This window comes from Doryrhamphus excisus, linkage group LG23 (genome assembly GCF_037039965.1).
Source record: "Doryrhamphus excisus strain RoL-2023G ecotype Guam linkage group LG23, RoL_Dexc_Guam_v1.1, whole genome shotgun sequence".
Classification (NCBI taxonomy): Eukaryota; Metazoa; Chordata; class Actinopteri; order Syngnathiformes; family Syngnathidae; genus Doryrhamphus; species Doryrhamphus excisus.
This window is the reverse complement of record NC_136379.1, coordinates 3,251,447-3,271,969: the sequence shown is the minus strand read 5'-3', so window position 1 is coordinate 3,271,969 and position 20,523 is coordinate 3,251,447. Positions and strand designations below refer to the sequence as shown.

The window sequence follows — 20,523 nt, the reverse complement described above, 5'->3', positions numbered from 1 at the left end:
TCTTCAGCACATTCAAACACTTTCTACTGTCTAAGCAAATGGATATAAGGGTGATAACTAACACTATATTCATTCTATCTACATTTTATTCTAACATAAGGTCATCCATCAGAAGACATCCCTGACAGCAAACCACCTACACATCACACATTAATACAGAAATGTGTACAAAAGGAAAGAACACACACATAAATAAATACCCATTTATGTCAGACTGGCTGACTCGACAGAACCAAAGCTAAAAATTGCCGTTGCTTGCACGTTTACTTGTGACTTTTCACCAGAGACAGGAGAGAATATGCAATAATAAAAGGATTGTTGAAAGTTCGGCAGTTTGTTGACATACTGTCAATTCCAGGATCACATAGGATGTAGAAAAGCCTATTGTAACCTTAATCGGTGTGGATCAACCCCTCCCCTCCTCTCTCGCTCTCCTCACTTTTTCTTTTTTCTTCGGCAAAGATAAAAGTGATGTAGAATGTTCATTTATCAGTTTTATTTATCTATTTTTGATCTATTATTTATTCTATATATGTTCTCCAGCATAAACTCCGACCCTTGTGAGGATTAAGCGGCATGGAAAATGCATTGATAGCATACTTGACAAAAATATCAATGCAACCCTTTTTTTGCTCCCATTGATCATAAGCTGAACTCAAACATCTGCAATGTTTTGCTGGTACACAAAAGGCCGCTCTCTGCCAAATATTTTTCCCAAATCTTTATTAGTGTCATTCATAATTCATAATCCATCCATCTCACAGGTGTTGCATATCAACATTCTTGCAGAGGTGTGGCTTAGGCTGGCTACAATATAAGGCCTCTTCAAAATGTGCAGTTCAACTGTACTGAAATTGGCCCCATGGTCCGAAAACCAGTCAGTATCTGGTGTGACCACCATTTCTCAAATACTGTATATGCAGATTCAGAGAAATAAGTAAGCTGGCTATGCATGAACTGGTATGTTTTCAGTTCCCAGGAATTGTGTACAGATCCTTGCAACATGAAGAAGTTTTACCCTGTATTCACATAATGGTATGATCCTGTATACTCAAGTGTGGTTGGTTGACCACATGGCGTGCCCATTAAAACAAAGTTCTGCCCCTGTTCTCCAGTGAGGAGAGCTGAGAGTAAACACTAATCTTTTCATTTGAGTCACTCCAAAGCCTTGGCTCTTAGAGGCAGCTCTTTTGCACTTCTGGCACACCACAAGTCAACGTAAGCGGCCACTTTGTAGTAATAATAAGAACACATGTAACAGGCCTTGGTAAGATGGTCGACATACACTACACAGGTTGTCAACATAAACAGGATACACTGAAATAGCCTTTTTTTCCCATCACTGTGTCTCTCCGTATACCCCCCCCCACCAGCATCACATGGTGGCTGGTGGTCCTGAGTGCCTCCTGACCTGCTTCTTAGTAACTTTGCTCTCTGGTCTCTTTTCACATCTTTGAGACAAAAGGCATGAACACAACCCAAATATATCAGCAATACTGTACTCCATTGAATGTTTATCACTCAGCTCATAAACAGGATATTGTTGCTCATTTACAGCGGCGCCGCTGGCCATCTGCTGATTTTATATGCCATAATTCTTCCCTTTTAGCTCTTCTTCAATCTCCACAAGCTCCAAGGGACATATATGTATATATATATATATATATATATATATATATATATATATATATATATAAAGGGGGAAATCATTTTGTTTCAACAGGGCACTGAAAAGAAAACATTACGGTATGTTCTTTATTACAGCACTACAATCTATGAGTTTTTACAGTTTGGCTCTAAACACGCTAAGCAATGATTGGACTCAGCAAATCATCTTTCATAACAATGGTTCAGCTGTAGTATTCACACTCACATGCAGGGTAATCCAATCAGGAGTGGATAGCTAGGGGAGCCCTTTGAACCTTTGTTTTTTTACCAACAAATCTTACTCTATTTGCATGTGGGGGGGGGGGGCAAGACCAACACAAATTGCTTTCTTACAGTCAAACCTGTTCCAAATGATAGCTCCATTTGATTCCCGTGTTTATGGAATCACAGAATTCGCCAATGAAAACGGAATTTAATGTTAAACACGAAATCTTGCGAAAAGTCAAATAATATGATATAAGATATGCCTTTATTCGCCCCTCAGTGGGGAAATTTGTATATATATATATATACATATATATATATATATATATATATATATATATATATATATATACGTATATATATATGGATGTCCTTACAAACGGTGAACCACCCTCTCCAAAATTAAACATGTCACAATGGTGGATAAAAAAATCTGGAAAGTTTTCTCTTAAGAAGCGTGAATGCAAGCTAGAGGGATTAGCTTAGTTTAGCAGAGCATACTGGTGTGGCTGTGTGTGCTTTAAATCATTAAATCATTGTCTCTGTTTGCTGTATCTTTAATTGTTGCTAGGCCCTGAACTGAACTAATGAATGATCTTTTACCTTTTTATTAATTGTATATTTTTTGTCCAGCCATTGGGTCAGATAGCATTATTGATCTTAATGCTTTTACCTGCTCAACAGTCTTGCTCTGCCAGGGAAACGAGTAAGCTACACCTTACACTATAAAACAATAAATACATAAAAAACACCCCTGTGCCCACTCAACACTCACACGTAGTGGCGGTGTCCCCCCCCCGACACCCGGGAGCCACACTGTGACTTCCCAGGCGAGGGGGGAAACCCGCACATGAGCAGGCGGGCATGCAGACGAGCAGCAAGACACCCCACCACGCCAGCCAACACCTGCCGGGCAGCAAATCCCCGGAGTGGAAGGGCCACAGCCCCAAGCCACAGGGGGGCCAAACACCATAGCCGGGAAGTAGAGACCAGCGGTAGACCAACCGACCCCACTAGGAACCGGGAAGCCCGCCTGCTCCCCCGCCCCCAGAACCACCCACGCACCGTAGAACATCCCTGACAAGCCTGAAGACAGACTGGGATGGGCAAAGACAAGCAAAGCAGCGCAGCAAAGCACAAAGACCAGTAGTAATAAACACCCAAACACCCGGCAGGCCCGACCCCGAGGCACACACACCCCACAGGCCACCCAGGCCCCACACCAACACACTGCCCGGCCCCCTCAGCAGACACCACAGCAACCCCAAGCCGCCGGCGCGGAATTCAAGCCACCAGCAGCACGGGCCCCACTGCCGGGAAACTGCTGACCCCCCCCCCGGGCACAGAAGTGCCCCCGACCCAAGACAGTCCAAATGCAGCACCGCCAATCATGCCCCCGGCACACGACCTAGCAGGACCCCCCAGGAAGGGTAGGCAAACCAGACAAAAACATCCCCACAGCCCAGGCCAACTCGAGCGAGCCGCCGCGCCCCAGCAGCCAGTGGGCCAGGAGCAGGACCGGCAGGAGGGTCCCCAGCCTGCCACACTCTTGTATGTGATGACATGGTATTGTGTATATTATGCAATTAATAATAAACAACAGAGGCCTGCTCCAAGGGCTGACCTATGTGTGGTGTATGTGTGTGTATGTACCGTATGAGTATATGAGTATATGAGTATATGAGTATATGAGTATATGAGTATATGAGTATATGGGTTATGGAGGTCATTCTAAGTGGAGGACAGCTGAGCTATGGTGGGTCCCATGCCTAACCATAACCAACATAACCACCACTTACACTACGTATGTACTATGTCCATGGAAGAAATAAAATCTGACTAATTCAACCAATTGGTCCTTTGCTACTTAGTGTAATGTTTTATTTTTATGTGAATGTATTATTATAAGCAAAAATACTTGATTAATCAACAAAAATTTCAGTGGAATACTCAATTACTAAAATATTCGATAGCTGCAGCCCTACTTATTTGTGTGAAATCATACTAAATAAAACAAAAATGAAACTGTCAAGCTCTGTTCATATTTTTTCCAATCCTCGTCAGGCAAAATTGTCTTGATGACATTAATGACATTAATGAAAATTGATGCGAAGAGCGACTTCCCCTGTTTGTCTTGGTCATGGAGCTTGCTTATCATACAGCATTGAAAGACATGTCGTGACACACAAGATCATCTGATATTGCTATAATATTGTTGTAATAAAAGATCCCAGACCTTTCATTTCCGGGATTAGCAGTGTGCAAAGGATCCAGCAGAGATAAGCCCGCAAGGCCAACAGCGCTGCTCATCATTGTCGCTATCTTGTGTGTATTCCTAGGATTTTTTTAGCTCTAAATGTGAAACGTTCTCACAACTTTACCAACCTTTGCACGCAGTCAAACGCAAGACAGTTCAAGAGTGGCGCATGCCAATTAGTGCCAGCGCAACCTGACAGTTACCCATCCAGAGTAAACAGTGTCAAATACCAATCCAACTCCCCAATCAGTCGGAGAGATTACAGGGAAAAGCTTAGTGTTCGCTTCCATGATTAATTAATGTGTAGGAGACTGAAGCACAGTTTGGCTGTTTTAGGAGAGCAGCTCACTGTTGTGTTGCCTCGGGGGCCAAAAGAGGCTTTGAGCACAGCTACTTTCCTCCTCCTTTCTCCTTTCTCACTTCACTGAATAAGGTGTGTTGACAATAAAGTGCATCATTAGTCACTAAAAGGATTCAGCAATACATTTATTTTTCCAGTATAGATTCTTCCAATGATGATGACTTGTACCGGCATAAATGATAAAGCAGAGTTGATATCTGCATGCCACAGTGGGTAGATAAGGTGAATCAAATGCCGTCATGGTGAGAAGGAACGTTGTTTGCTGGCGTGAAATCATGTGTGGTACACTTGGTATTGTTATTTACAATTAACTGACCAGCGCTATTAATGCTAGCTGACCTCTTTGTTCATTGTAAGAATTACGAAGGTCATTTGGGCAAAGGTAAAAGGAAGTTATCCACAGTAAAAATGAAAAATAATGACATACCATGGTGACACTGGAGCGCTGCTGCCTGAATGTGTGTTTAATGGGTCACATAACATTCTGTTGTCATAATCACCTTGTGGAATAATTGTCATAAAAAAGCAAAATATGTGCAGAGTTGAATCAAAACAATTTTGTAAGGATTTGTGTCATCTTGTGACAGCATTCATGCATCTTTTACAAGTGGTGTCACAAAGAGGTGAAAAGTCCAAAGAAAAAGCAAAATGCAGCCTGAATTAAACCTTTGTTGCTCATTCAAGTGAAGTCTCAAGTGACAGATTCAAAAATGTTGGTCAAATTCAAAACTGGATGACATGAGAGGTTCCACTTTAAGAAAAAAACTTTTTTTGCAAGTCTGCCCTTTATCCACAATCCTTACATGAAACATGAAACACATATTTATTTCCCTTTTCTTTGAATTGTAATGACAGAAAGTTAGTATGAGCTACCTAAAAATGCACGTCATTGGGAGGTACCCATTTCAACAATGAGCCCTCTACAAAACCTCTCACTACGTTTTGTTGTTTGATACCAGCGATCCATCAATCGGCCACAGATGATGGTGTCGAATATCAGTGAAAAAGGACGTGATCGACATCGTCCGATACTTGCCTTAAAACGCTGATCTAGCGCCACTGCAGCATTCAGAAAATGCATGTCTGCCGTGTGTGGGATTTCCTGTGTTTGTGAGAAGAATATACATACGTTTTGCACCCAGCAAAACGTGCCTAAAAAATGTCTCACCGAGGTGGCACTTTAAAAAAAGCTTCAGATCGGTGCATCATTTTGGGCCAAACACTTGGCAGGGTGTGGTGAGTTTGAGGCTTGCGATGTGATCATCCGTCAGGTAGCAGCCAAAGTCCTGGGGCCCAACCCGCTGTACTTGCAAGTGTGGGCAGAATTTGGGGATGAGCACCGCCTCTGTACGGATTTGGGAGCATGCAGACACTATGTAGCACTTTTAGTGCATGAGGAACGTTCATTGTGTGCGGTGCTGCGTCGGAATCCAGAAGATGTGTAATGATGTGTGACAACTGAGCACCGCACTTGAAACAAGCGTTGTGCACACTGAAATCAGACTGATATTGTATCTCCTCTCTGAGCACAGAAGAGGGAGTCGGCTGCAACTGACCTGCACCTGCTTTTCCAAGACTAAACTCACTCAAACCTAAACTAGACTCGAGAAAAAAAACGTTGTGACCCCTGATATAGGTCGTAGTACATTTCAACATTTGCACTGCATGTTGGTGATCTGTATTGGTATCGGCCGATTTCACTCATGGATCATCAGGATCGGTATCGCCAGCATAAAATCCTGATTAGCACATCCCTATTTGATACCCATGCTGTGATAACGGATCAACACAAGTGCATTGATTGTAATACTTACACTATCTTACCGTAATTTGATGATTTAAACCGTTAACAACATAGCATAGAAACTGCTACAACACATACAATGTCCACTGTCATTGGGATGGCTGTTGTCTTTCAGCACGAGTAAAAAATAGCTTGTCGAGTCTTCATATGTCGTCTTCAAATTGAGACCCATGTATCCACTCTTTCGTCTGTCAGTTACGCTGAGACTAGTGGCTAGCGAGGTGTTGTGTTGCTCCGCCAAATATAGTCTTTCATCTTAGTTGCTACAACAACAATATCGCTGTAGCTAATTTACCGGCCCTTTGTATTGAGCTGTGGACTCCTATATTGTAGACCAGTGGACTGTGGACTCCTATACTGTAGACCAGTGGACTGTGCACTTATTTTTACTTGCACCCACGGCCCGCTTCCAGGCACGCCCACTCTGCTGTGGTTGGTCACACACCCAAGTGCTCAGGAGGATTTCCGGTGTTGTGCGAATAGATGCCGAAACCAACTTTCTAGGAGTTGATAAACGTTATAGGAGTCTATAAAAAACAGTAACTTATCTTTTTTTAAATGTCCGCTATTGACATCCAGCCATATGTGTTGGATCCGGCAGTAGAGGCAGGACAGTCTCAAGTTTCTCTTTAGCTTTAGCATTTTACCGGTTTTCTACAGCATCGGCGACGTGTAATGTGTTTTGTCATTGCTAACACCGTAAATAGAGAAGGAGAGCCATGGGGACGGTGGGGAAAGCACATCTTGTGGGAGGGCAGAGAGCATGCGCATGCCCATTTAAGGAAGCCCGGCAATCTGTGACATCACAAATCGCCAGTGTTAGAACACCCTCTGAAACCGAGCGTTCAGAGCGATCCCAAACCTTCTTTCAGGGCTCATTTCCAAACCTCATTATCTGAAACGTTGGCATAGTTTAACATGGGAATAAAACATTCTAACTACATTTATTGGTCAGAAAAGTGGAAAAAAGCACAATAGGCCCCCTTTAATACACAGTGCAAGTCACTGATGTCCATGGATGCTGCTGGTGTTGTTTTAGTTTCTGTTAGCGCTTTACCATCAAAAAAGTCATGTACATTGTGAGCTCAAACTAACCCGTTTAATATCACTAGAACGGACAGAAAAGGGAAAGAAATATTGTATGTGTATGGGAAAAATTTAAAAAAAAAGTTTTCCTTTAATATGTATTTATCAAAATAAGGCTGTAAGATTTCCAGGTTAAGACAATCGCGGTATTAGGCAATAAAAAGAGAATTTAATGTTTATTTCTACTCACAAAAATTGACAGTGTGAATAAAATGCTGTAACCACGAGAAGGAAGGATGGTGTGGAAAATATTTCCCCAGCGGACACTCATTCATAGTGGCGTGTCCTCACAATCACTAACCAGCCACCTCCTGAAATAAACATGTTGATGTGGCAACCGCACGTCAAGTTGCCGAAATAATGTTGAGACTCCTACTTGTCACCGGGCGTGCCAAGTACCTGAGAAATGGATATAGCCTGGCTAACTTTTCTAATTGGATGGCAACCTCCGCACACACGGTTACAAAATATTTAACAAACTAACGCCGGTGCTTGTGATTAAGGAAGATGTAGACACAGATGCAATTCCAGATGTTTTTCATGACATCCACTCGTTTTGTTTACGCACGCTAGCTTCCATTCACGCTGTGTTACTGTGTTACACTGTGTCTCACACACACACAACCCAACGAGCATGCTCAGTGCCACCAGATTCAATTCATGCTCTGTAAGTGGATCAAAAATGTCTGCTACAAAGAGGGGAGTTTTTTTGGGAAATGGCTGGTATTGAATCTAAAACAACATATCCTTTTTTATTGCACGCTAACACAACTATTCTGGTCATCATAGTCAGTATAGTATATAGTCTAATACACTAATAAACTGGAGGAAAAAAACAAAGTGGCATTGATGAAAATTGGTTACGAGTCCGACGTATGGCAGTAGGGTTGGGCGATATTTTTTATGTACTAGTATACCGGTATAGATTCTTTCCATGATGAGAAAATGACTTATACTGGTAAATGATAAAACGTAAACAAGCCTGCGTGCTGTGGCTGATGTAGAGTATAAGATGAACGAAATCCTGTCATCGTGAGGAGTAGAAACTTTCATGTGTGGAAGTATTTACTGAGCAGACTGCTCAGACAAGATCATTGTTGTGAGACAAGATCATTAGAAACACTGACCAATTCCCTCCCAGCCTAAACAGGTTGAATTGGCGATAAACCCCAGCGAAAGTTGGCTGAATCTCCTTACTGAGATGGGTGGAAGCTTGCAGGATTAGCTTGTGTGGTTGTGTGTGCGCGACTTGGGCTCAATGAGTATATTTTCACCACGTTTTAATGTACGGCTTTAATGTAAGGAAGGTTTTACAGTGCCGAGGACGAGTGATATTATTTTTGAATGCAGCTCGTCTTAACCATATATTGACATTATCCTTCAAAATAAGAGCATCGTTTGCCCCATGTCTGCGTAAACAATACAAGAGTGTCATAAAAATATTTTACATATGGAGATGGAATTGCATGGGTGACTACATCTTCCTTCATCACACAGGCACAAGCACAGGCATTCCATTTTGATGAAGATTTAGCAGCAATGTGTTAGAAAAGTTAGCCACTTTGTTACCAGTCAATAAATGTGCTTTACTGTTTGAGAGAAGTGTATTTCATTATAAGGCTTGAGGTTTGTAGCTTTTTATACAAGACTCTGCTGAATTAAAATTTCATATTGTTTTATATTATGGTATCATGAAACTTCCCCAAAATATTGTGGTATATGCTAAGGTCCATATCACCCAACCCTATTTGGCAGCATGTTTGCACATAAAGTCAGCTTGTATTTGTGCACAGCCCCCTGCTGTGTCACCATGACTAACATGTTCTCACTTGGATGTCACCACAGTGATGAAACGCTCTCAAACGTAAGGAGAATGGCCGTTCTCCACAACAGAAAATACAAGTCTAAAAACCACAGCTTCCACAGAGAATGTCTTGTCATTCATGATGCAATTCTTGTGAAACACTACAAATGTCTAAGTCTCCGGAGAGATCGTACTCACCGCAATACAAAAATATCTACAGTTTCACTTAGTCATGGGTAACATTGCATCACTGTGGCATGTATTACTGTATGTAATAGGGATCGATCAATATGTTTTTTTCCATTTTTTTCCATCACCCTTAGCCGATGGCCAATTTAGCTTGGGCCGATATTTGTGGCCGATACTGCTTTTGCTCCCACAATTTACATGAAAAAATGACAATGATAACAAATATTACAGGTCTCGTGTTTAAACCAATATTTATTGAAATGTAAACACTGAACACAGTAGGATTCAGCTTTCTTAAACATACATTTAAACAGCATTATCAACTTTAAAAGGAATACATATTCAACCATGTGCAAAACATTTTTGTTCAAATTTTATCCAGCATCGGTGTGATGACTGCTCCTCCGCAGTGAGACGCGGACCCCACCCCCCGCCTCCACACACACAAACACATCACACTGACACAATTTAGTACGAGATATAAAACATTTCTCTCATCATTAAAGTCGGTGTTGTGCACGCTAAAGACCTCTGATAGCAGACACGGCTGCTCCAATTCCTTCTGTGTGTGCGTGCTCGCAAAGCTACCCGGCGGATGCCTGTCTGTAAATCATGCGGCGCAAAAATACATCGGCGAACCCACGTGCATATTGGCCGATACCGATTCAAGTAAAGAACGCAAATATCGGCCCAATATATCGACCGGCCGATGTATCGGTCAATCCTTAGTATGTAATATAATGTACAGAAATGTAGAAATACAGTGATACACAGAATACACAAATAAACTTCTGCTCCCCAACTGCTGCACAATGCTGCATATATGTCCAAACATGCACCCCTACTGTGTACCTGAGCTATTAGCACCACACAAGAATACACCACATACACCACACTGTTATTAAGCTACAAAATGGGATCAAATTGATATTACATTTTTTTCAACAAATTGCCATGAAATTTGGTACACACTATGGATGAGTGAGTACACCACAGTCTGTCTCTGTATCTGTAGCTGTACTCGGAGTGGGCGGGGTATAAACCGAAAATGTGTGGGGCTTACATCTGTACATTATTTTAAGTCTGAAATTAACATGGGTTGATCAGAAGTTGCAGGCCAGACAGTCAGGAGATCGGGAAGACCTGGGTTTGATTCTCTGCTCGGGCATCTCTGTGTGAAGTTTGCATGTTCTCCCTGTGCACGTATGTTTTTTTCTGGGTACTCCGGTTTCCTCCCACATTCCAAAAACATGCTAGGTTAATTGGCCACTCCAAATTGTCCATAGGTATGAATGTGAGTGGGAATGGTTGTTTGTCTATATGTGCCCTGTGATTGGCTGGCCACCAGTCCAGGGTGGAAGAAGCGGCGACCACAACTACAGTAATTTCAAATCAGTCATTTACCGTTTGTCTATATGACAAGGTTAATGACAAATTATTTAAATTCAAAATCTTTATGATATGTATGTGATTACTTTCTATTAGGTCAAAAATGTTGCACATTGTTTCCTCAATTATTTTTTGTAATGGAGGCAATAGAATTATTCAAGGAATCGTTGCCCCACTAATACCATTAGATGATTTTATTTCCACAATGTGCCACAGCACAACAAAGAAGGCATGTCGTTATTAGGACAACCCCAGCATACACAAACAAATAAGGTAAGCATAATGAATTGTAGTGGCCAGTCAGAACACTTTGGTTATCTGTTTCCACTAAATGTAGCTGTTTCATAATATACCCCCGACATCATTCACTGTGAGGCAGACGGTGCTGACTGGCCTTTTTCATGCTTGACTTGATTGTGTATAAAAAAACAGCAGGCCCACCGTGCCCTCGCATAAACATGCGCATGTTTGAATCACATCTCCGAGTCAGAGTCAGCATTGTGTGATGGCAGCTACAAAAAAAAACAACAACATCATTTTGTCAAACAATACAGGACATGATTATGTTGTTGAGTACGGGTATACAGGCGAGGCTGGGAAATAGTCTTTTGTAGCACTATGTTGCATATCAGGGGTGTAAGTGATGTCTGGCCTAAAGCGCCACACTTTTTACTGCAGCTGCCTTTCTGGGATTTGCAGGAAATCTACTTGCTTTTTTTTATCCTCACAATTTCCAAAAAGTTTGAGGAGCTACAACAGCTGATGGCCAAAGGGAATAAGTAATGACTTATTTATATATCTGTGCAGTATGACAACAACTCAAAAGCTATATAAGCTTGATGAGAAGATCAACATATAAAATCACAAAAAATAACCGCTGAGAGAAGGACTAGATATTTATAAGCTTGGCTTCTTCCTAGTCCTTTTTGGACATATAGAGTTGTGTAAGTGTGATGCATTTCACTGTACTTTGTCAAGCATGTTAACCATAATCATGACCATGACCATATATGTGATTTCTATTAAAAACATGGGCAAGCAGTGTTGATTGACAGCCACCCTTGCCTGACAATGCTCTTTAGACCAGAATGAAAAGACAAATGTTGCAACAGTGATGAAAGTTTTAAAGATGGCTTGTGCGAGGTTAAGAGCAGGTGTTAAACCTCTTCTCTCTATGAGAGTCACTCACTGTTACTTCCTGTTACCAGGCTGGCGTCCACTCTTTGAATCATCTTTTCCTTGAATTACTTCAACAATCCAGGACAATACTCTGCAGCTGCAGCACCAGAAAAATGTATTCATATACATAAAACATATAATACATAAAAACATATAAACAACAGCATAACAATCATCATACCTTAGTGACATAGTCAAGGAAATAAAATATGTGGGCTATTCCACATACACAGATTGCCAACCACAGGTTTCACCTGCTTTTCACTGCTGACCTTGAACAATAGAAGCACAGCTAACATCTACTAAATGGATCTCAGTCTATCCTGCAGATACAACACTGAAGCCTGCCTGGAGATGATGCTGGGAAAATGGGCCACAAAACCACCAAAAGGCTTTTGCACCGAGCTTGAAGCCCCAGGTAAGAAAGGAAGGAGCTATCTATACTGTTATGGCTATATTTGGGAATATTGTGGGGATGACATAAACGCACAGTGACCAAAACTGGGCCAGAGGTGTCCCCCTGTTGCCCAGACAGACACGCAATGTGGGTGTTTGGCTGTCTGCTGCTGTCTGAGCAATGTAAAAAAAATCCTTCCTTCCATGCACAGGGCCGCCCACGGCAAATATGGTGGGCATTCCCTGCAGTGTGCATGGTGGGCAGCTCAGTATGTGACACCAAAGATATGCATCAACACGTTAAATGCAACCTGTTATGCTAATTTTTCCGCCCTTTGTACTGAGTTGTGGATTCCTATAGAGCAGCTAAGATAACCTACAAATAAAGCTTTCTAAATCTTCCAGAATCTGCACCTATTCCAGCTGTATATTTCTAGCATTTCATGCTGCCCAAAAAATGTCAGTTTTAATTGATTTCACCCAGGGCCCGCCTCCAGACACGCCCACTCTGCTGTGGTTGGTGCTCACATGGATGCCAAACCCACCTTCACAAGTGAAAGCCAGGCTCTGGTTGCCTTGGTTACATACCTACCTATATCTACAGTCGTATGAAAAAGTTTGGGCACCCCAGATTTGTCTTTATAAGTCACTAGTTGTTGGAACCAGCAATTTTAATTAAATATATCCTGATTTTCAGTAATATTCAGGTCTGGGAGATGGCCATTCTAGAACGTTGTGCCTGTTCCTCTGCATGAATACCTTAGTGGAATTTGAGCAGTTAGAGTTTTTGTCTTGTTGCAAAGTCTCAAGTCCTGGCACAACTCCAACTATGTCACTGATTCTTGAACATTGTTGGCAGGAATCTGCTGATACTGACTGGAATCCATGCCAGCTTCAACTTTTACAAGATGGCCAGAACCTGCACTGTCCACAAGGGTCCACGTGGTGGACCAACCACCAAATTCTACTGTGGGTAGCAAGTGTTTGTCTTGGAATGCTGGGTTCTTCATCCGCCATTCGTACCGCCCCTTATGTCCAAATAACTCAACTTTAGTTTCATCAGTCCACAGCACCTTATTCCAAAATGAAGCTGACTTGTCCAAATGGGCTTTAGCATACCTCAAGCGATCAGTTTGTAACATGTGTACAGAAAAGGCTTCACCCGCATGACTCCCAGAATAGCCAAATAGTTGAACGATGCACCAACTGCAGCAAGATCATGTTGTAGGTCTTCGGAGGTCTGTGGGTTGAGTGTGACTATTGTCACCATCCTTCTCCTCTGCTTATCAAGGGCCTTGACTAGGATGTGCCTGTGGTTTTCCATTTCCTCACAAAGCTCCTCAGAGTGGAACCTGACAGCTGATATCTCTGACCTAGCTTTTGTATCCTGCAAATATACCATCAAAGGTTCTGCTATTTGGTGATGGAAAGCAGGAATGCTGGTGGAAAACAAGCAAGATGTCCGGATCAGCCTGATGCTGTGTTTAATGTAGCTGTTGGGAACTGATGACGTGTCCCACGAGGTGGTGGACATGGTGAATGACGCGCGTGCATTGTAGCCTCTGATGCACAGTCCAGTCGTGTTCAACAAAAGGCAATCAAAGGCGTTCGTTTGATTGGTTAAGATTACACAAGGCTGTCATATACCCTTTCACACCTTCTCTACCCGCTGTTTGACACTTGCGTTGGTGCGCCGCGCTGCGCCTGACTGCTCTGCTCATGAAAATTGCAAAGTGCACTGGCCACACCCAGGGCAGGCACAGCGCTTGTGCTTGGTCTACGAAATTAGAGCCCATAGAGGCAACTCCAACAAAGCCATACAGCATGCCGTTCTGTGAAAATGTATTGGCTCATTTATGGATCTTGAACCCGTTGCGAATTTTGCAATTCAGTCCTTTGTTCGTGAACAGCAAACTGAACAAGTTCTGAGACTGTGGGCACATGCATTCTAAAGTTTAGAGGAGGTCATATTAAATTCACATGTAAAGGATATATTGGGCTTTGGCATACAATAGCAAATCCACAAATACATTTCCAAATAAAAAAAATATGATTGCAACATAAAACCATGTGTCATTCAGTGACAAAACCTTGATTTGTACAATATTTGGAGAAAATGTGCACAGAATATAGTAGTAATTTATACAGCAATACACTATTTTATATACTGGGAAACATTTTCTCTTCAAATAGTTTTACGTTAAATGAGTGGTAATTTCTGGTAAGTGGTAAGTTTCTGGCGACCGTGCTGCCAGTGTTTCAGTATAAAATCTTGACCTATACCAAAATAATGTACGGTAAAGAAACACAAATATTCTACAAAAACATCAGCTTTGGGGTGTTCTAAAACATTTGATTGGTAGTGTGTACTAAAGATTGTTTTCAAGTTTTAAAAATGAAGGCGGAAACTTTGTATTATGTGGTATATTGGACATTCAAATGTTGGCATTATGTGAGTATAAATCATTAGACTGACATTCACATTCTGAGTGTATGTGAAAGGACAGACAACAGTGGTGTCCACATGACTGTGTATTCATGGACAAAACAAACAATAATCCCACATTGCGATACAGTCCACCATAGTGATGATCACGATGTTTGTACGGCGTAATGTTGCTTAGAGTGTCATTTCATTATTTATTCTCTTCTGCACATAAAACATCAAACAACTAATCACACCTCTAAACTCCTGTTATCATGTCAGAGTCCAATTAGTCCAAGAGTGTTTCACATCGCTGTTTCACATCGCTAACTTCTGTGGCACAGGTAAACATTCAACATATCTTCGAGCTATTTTTCCCTCCTCATCTTTATGTGCCAATCCCACCTGGTTTTACAGAGAAACAAAAACACTTCATTTTGGAAGTGAGTTTTGCAGCTTTAATTCCCATCCAAGTCCCAACAGTACACTGCAGACGATTGAGGAGCGGCAAGAGCAGGCTTGACTTTGATTGGGCCAGAAGCTCAAGCAGCAGTCAATCAATGTCAGGGTGGCTATTACAATTGCAGCGCTTCACCCGGCGCTGATATAAAACCAGATTCCTCTCAAGGTTACGCTCTTTCGTTCATTCTTATACTTTACCATGCCCCCCCTCCCCACCTCCCCCCTCCGCCTTTCTCTGCATCCCACTTCTCTCTTGCTAATTTAGAATCAGATGTCTTTGCTCTCGATCAACAAATTCCTCTCTTCACCCCCCCCCCCACACACACACACACTCGGCCTTGTGAGCCCAGCATGGGTCATTTGTGGTGATCTAATTACACAAGGCTGCGGGGGAAACTGTCTTAACCAATTTCACAACTGCCCTGTCCCCTCCCGTGCCCCATTCCACATTAGATGCGCTGCCAGGGTCAAGTAAGCCATTAAAGGGGGCCAATTGTCTGAACGGGATCCCAGTAATGGAGGAGAAATGATGTGGCGAACAACAATGGCAGCATTACCATTTTTATCAATGATAAATATGCTGAGTCGGAAGGAGAGGGTGAATGGATAATAAACACACATTCGGCCGCTACATCCAGATGCTACACATCATTAAGTTCTACTGCACTCCAAGACTGTATGTATGTGTACATTATTTATCAACAGTCTGCACAAAACATACATACTTGCTATTGCAAAGAGTTTAGCAATTTTAACTAGGATTTATTTACAAAGCAGAAAAAAGTGCCATACTTCCAGTGATTCTACTGGACTCAGTATTTACCCTTCATTAGGGAGGCTTTCTTTCATCAACAATGGAGACAAAAACAAAAAAAACAATGGAGAAACATTTATGTGGAACATTATGTGGAATGTTTGGAACTCCTGTTTACATGTTGAAGTTGTATGGAGTTTTTTTTTTTTTTTATAAAACAGCTTTGAGGCAATTACACCCAAGTATGATTTTACAGTTTTTGACCAAAGTTTGTCCCGGTTTTCGTACACTGTATAGGCTTTCGTACAACATTACCCGTAACAAACTGCTCTGGTTGCCAAGTTCCGTGTCCATCCCCAGACTCGAACACAAACAAAAAAATGCACGGACAGTGAGCCACCAATGTATAGGGTGCGTTGGTATGCAATGTCTAAATAAGACCCCATCGGGCCAAAGAAAATTGTGCTTGCCAGCACTTGGACACCATACCAGTACAACATTGGTTTTCTACGGCCAAGTGTGGCCGGTCGCTTACCGAATGTTGTGGGACTTGCGTTTGATCTCATTCCAGCAGAGGTTCATGTCTCCAGCCTGGTGCGAGTTGCCCTCCCTCAGTTTCCTGCACTCAGCCCCCTCCTCTTGGGCCTCACCGTCCACTGCTGATTGGCATGGCACGCAGTGGCATCTCGGCCACAAGGGCCGCCCTGGAGCTAAAGTTGCAACACAAAAAGAAGGAAGAGAATTGTGAGTAATGCAGTATTTGTATATCATACAGTGTATCATGTGGCAGCAGCAGTCCGCAAACATGGCCGGCGTGTGGTGACAACAGGTAGCACATGTGGAACACACAATGTGACTACGCCACTTCCCCAACAGGAAGTCACCTGGCCTACCTTGAAGGTTCTACATTAGTCGATAATAGTTGTTTTGCATGAAGAGTAATGTGTAAGCTTCGATACCCACACAGTCCGTGTGGTACTATTCCATGTTCCACATGCGTTGTGTTATTTGGTTGCACCGTGAGTGAGGTTGGCATTTGGGTTGATAAGCTCCTGTTGGTGTGATGCATGAGTAAAGGTGGATAAATCAAGCTCATTAACCTTTACAGTAAATGCTAAGAAATCCCTGTGAATGATAACAATGAGAACAATTAAGACTCAAATCAAATAACTTGTTAACGATGATGGCGGGATTAGACACACAGTAGATGAGCCAACGTGAATCTGTCAGTGAATGTTGAAGGTAAAAGCCGTCACAAAACTTCCAGTTGCCTGTGGCCATCCCCTAATAAATCCCACAGGAGTAAGAGTTTGACATTTGAAGATATTCTGCAGCACAGACATATAATATGACTTGATATGAAGCAATATATAGTAGGTTTGGACTCTGAGTTTTACAGTTCAAAACATGAGAAAAAACAACATGACACTTAATTTTGTCTCCATTGTGATTCTTCATGAGAGAAGCTACCAAACGATGAGCGGAATAACACTGAATCAGGAGACGTCAATAGCGTTCACATTTTATCCTGCTTCCTTAAAACTCAGGTGTTTCGAGTTCAGACGTTTGAAGGATTTGTTTGGTCCTTTGTGATTTGTATTTATTACATGATGAAAAACACATCCTATGTGTCCTTGCCCAGCATCATGTTCGCTGGTGAGGACACGTCCTCTACTGCCCCCTTAGCACCCATCAACAGCTGGCTGAAGACATCCTTATAGCCGACCGCATACCCATTGGTTCAACATTGTGGATGAAGACCTCTGGCTGATCGACGGCTCATCCTAGCGGTGACAGGGGCCCGGACCTTAAATCGGGTTCTCCAGCATTGAGTCTCCAGCATTGATGGGAACCGGGACTAACATTGTGATTCTCCCGGGATCATTTGTGGAAGTGGACTCTTGGAAATGGAATGATTTGATATGTACGTACTATATAGTGCTTGAAAATAATCCTATGAGAAATTCATAGTAAAGTTGATTCAAAAGTTCAAGCATCAGTTGCCATTGGGGGGTACGTGAATAAAAATGACAAAACAATTAGCGCCTAACACTCAAAATGACGAGTGTGGCTGAAGGCCTCACAGTGCAAGGAGACCACAGCAGGAAAGAGGCAAGCTGTTCCTTGCTCTGTGTGCACCATATCAACAAATGAGTACGTTTGAGTGATGCTTCATCTTGGACATTTCATTTATATCGGCTTTCCAATTCATCCCAACACTGTCTCATCAGTGAAGAGCACTGAGAGTTGAGATTCACCCAAAAAAAATGGTGGAGTCCTTCCGCTTCTCCCAGGACCTCAAGTGGGAGCCGAACATCAGCTCCCTCATCAAGAAGGCACAGCAGCGGATGTACTTCCTACGTTCCTACGGCGGCTGAAGACATTCAGCCTGCCAAAGACAATGATGGTGCACTTCTACACCTCCGTCATTGAGTCCATCCTCACCTCCTCCATCACCATCTGGTACACTGCTGCCACTGCAAAGGACAAAGGCAGGCTGCAGCGTGGTGAAGGTGATTGGCTGCAATCTCCCGTCCCTCCAGGATCTGTACGCCTCCAGGACCCTGAGGCGTGCAGAAAGGATTGTGGCTGATCCCTCTCACCCCGGACACAGACTCCTCGAGACGCTCCCCTCTGGCAGGAGGCTGCGGTCCATCAGGACCAAAACCTCACACCACAAGAACAGTTTTTTCCCGTCTGCTGTTCCCGTCTGCCTCATCAACAAGCTCCCCCCTGACACTCCTCACACCCCACCTCTGCCTCATCTTGCCACACTGACACACATGCTAGGTTACATTAACGCTCAGTTTGGGCTCTTTTGAAATAATAATCAGACTGTGCTTCCGGAATAACATGCAAAAAACAGACTGTATATACAGACTGTATATATATATACAGTCTGTTTTTTGTATGTTATTCCAGATGTATGTTATTTTTTGGGGGGGGGGGGGCGGGGGGGGGGGGGGTCGTAGGCCAGACCGGGGAGCTGAGACGCTTGGATCCGGAAGGCTGTCATAATACTTTTTTCAAGGTACGTCATCACATTTTGTTGCGCTGTTGAGTCGCAACGAACGTGAACATGAGTGAATGGAATGGCTCGACACGGCTGACCGGGTCTATACACCGGGGGGGGAATCACAGGCTAACGACCAATTGACCAAATGACTGAAATTAACAAATCTTTTTACTGAATGAACGGGAATGATCCGGTTCACTGAGGTGGGTTTGCACACTTGTGGCACAGCAGCGGAAATGCCAAAAATACTCAAAGCTGGCAGCAGAATGCCAGGAAGCGCTCTGTGGAGGTCGGGTGTTCAGTTTCTCCAAATGGCGAGCTTGTAGGAAGTGCTGAAAGAGCGAGGGGAAGCGGCAGGCAAGTTGCTAGCTATGGCTGAGAAGGAAGGACAACGGTTGGGCCCCCCCCCACAATATAGGTAGCTGCAGGAAGTGGTGGGGAGATCCAGTAATGTCCCCTCTACACCACTTTGCCCCTCAACCAGAGATGTACTGCTCGGGAGTAGAACATCATGGAACCAGCTGACCTTATGGCACCGGTGGAGGTGTGTCAGGCGAAGACGTCAAGGCAGCGAGGAACATCTTACCTGTGTAACGATGTGTTGTTAATACATCAATAGGGCTACTTGGCTCAGTCTTGTGTATGAGTGCAAATCACAGTGAGCCAGTCAAGACTAAAAAGTCCAAGACAACATTTTTCTCCCAGTCCACCAATGGCTAGAAGAACTATATTCCAATCTGGACTCGACACACAAAAAAAACATCAGTGGCGCATCTTGCAGATGTGTGCATCATGCGAGCATGTACCAAGCCAAAGTGGTCCTGGTTTTGAGAACATGAAGCTTGAAACTCGCTTTATTTATTCATAAGCTTGATTTGATGTGACGCTTGTGTTCAACCATGTGTGTATTGTGTGCACGGCTACTTACAGAAAACCAGCAGAGATTTCCCTAGCATGACACAAAATGTAGTATTTGACATCCTTCCAGAAATGTCTGCTTGACAGTGGAAATGAAATCATTATGTCCACAATAGCAACATTTATTATCACAAGACACAAAACTAAAAATAAAGTCAATGTATTGTTTTGTAATCATAGAACCATGAAAACAATATATCCACCAACCAAAGCAGGACAACGCTTCCCAAAAGAACAAGACCTTCTCAACATGTTGTTCCACTAAAACGTCAAATGTGATGTTGGGGGAAACTGAGGGCAGCTGGAAATATGAGTATTGCAACATTGTGAAGACTACAAAGTATTATACTCCAATGTCAATTAATGTGGGAATGCTGGTTTGCCTTAGTAAAAAAACAATAAATATATGAATCTCAAAATGGGATTTAATACATTCCTTTTGATTATGTGCATTTGCAAAAAAAAAAGTGGGAAAAGATGATTCAGTTGCAAAACACTTTGATCACAGCAGAGAATCGCTTTTCTGTATTTCACAACCAATTCAACAAAGGGACATTGCAGCCCATGCAGATAAAACATCAGAGGATCAAATCAAAGCCTGGTATGCGTGG

At 42.7% G+C, this 20,523-nt stretch overlaps 1 protein-coding gene across 2 annotated transcripts in view; it reads right to left on the bottom strand.

The window, feature by feature from the left end:
- Positions 1–20,523, bottom strand: part of drp2 (dystrophin related protein 2) — a 203,391-nt gene that overhangs the window by 83,630 nt on the left and 99,238 nt on the right. For both annotated transcript variants that reach the window (XM_058076030.2, XM_078788607.1), the window contains exon 3: positions 16,514–16,688. In XM_058076030.2, coding sequence (XP_057932013.2) covers positions 16,514–16,560 — 47 coding nt within the window. In that variant the 5' untranslated portion in view covers positions 16,561–16,688. The remainder of the gene's footprint in view (positions 1–16,513; positions 16,689–20,523) is intronic.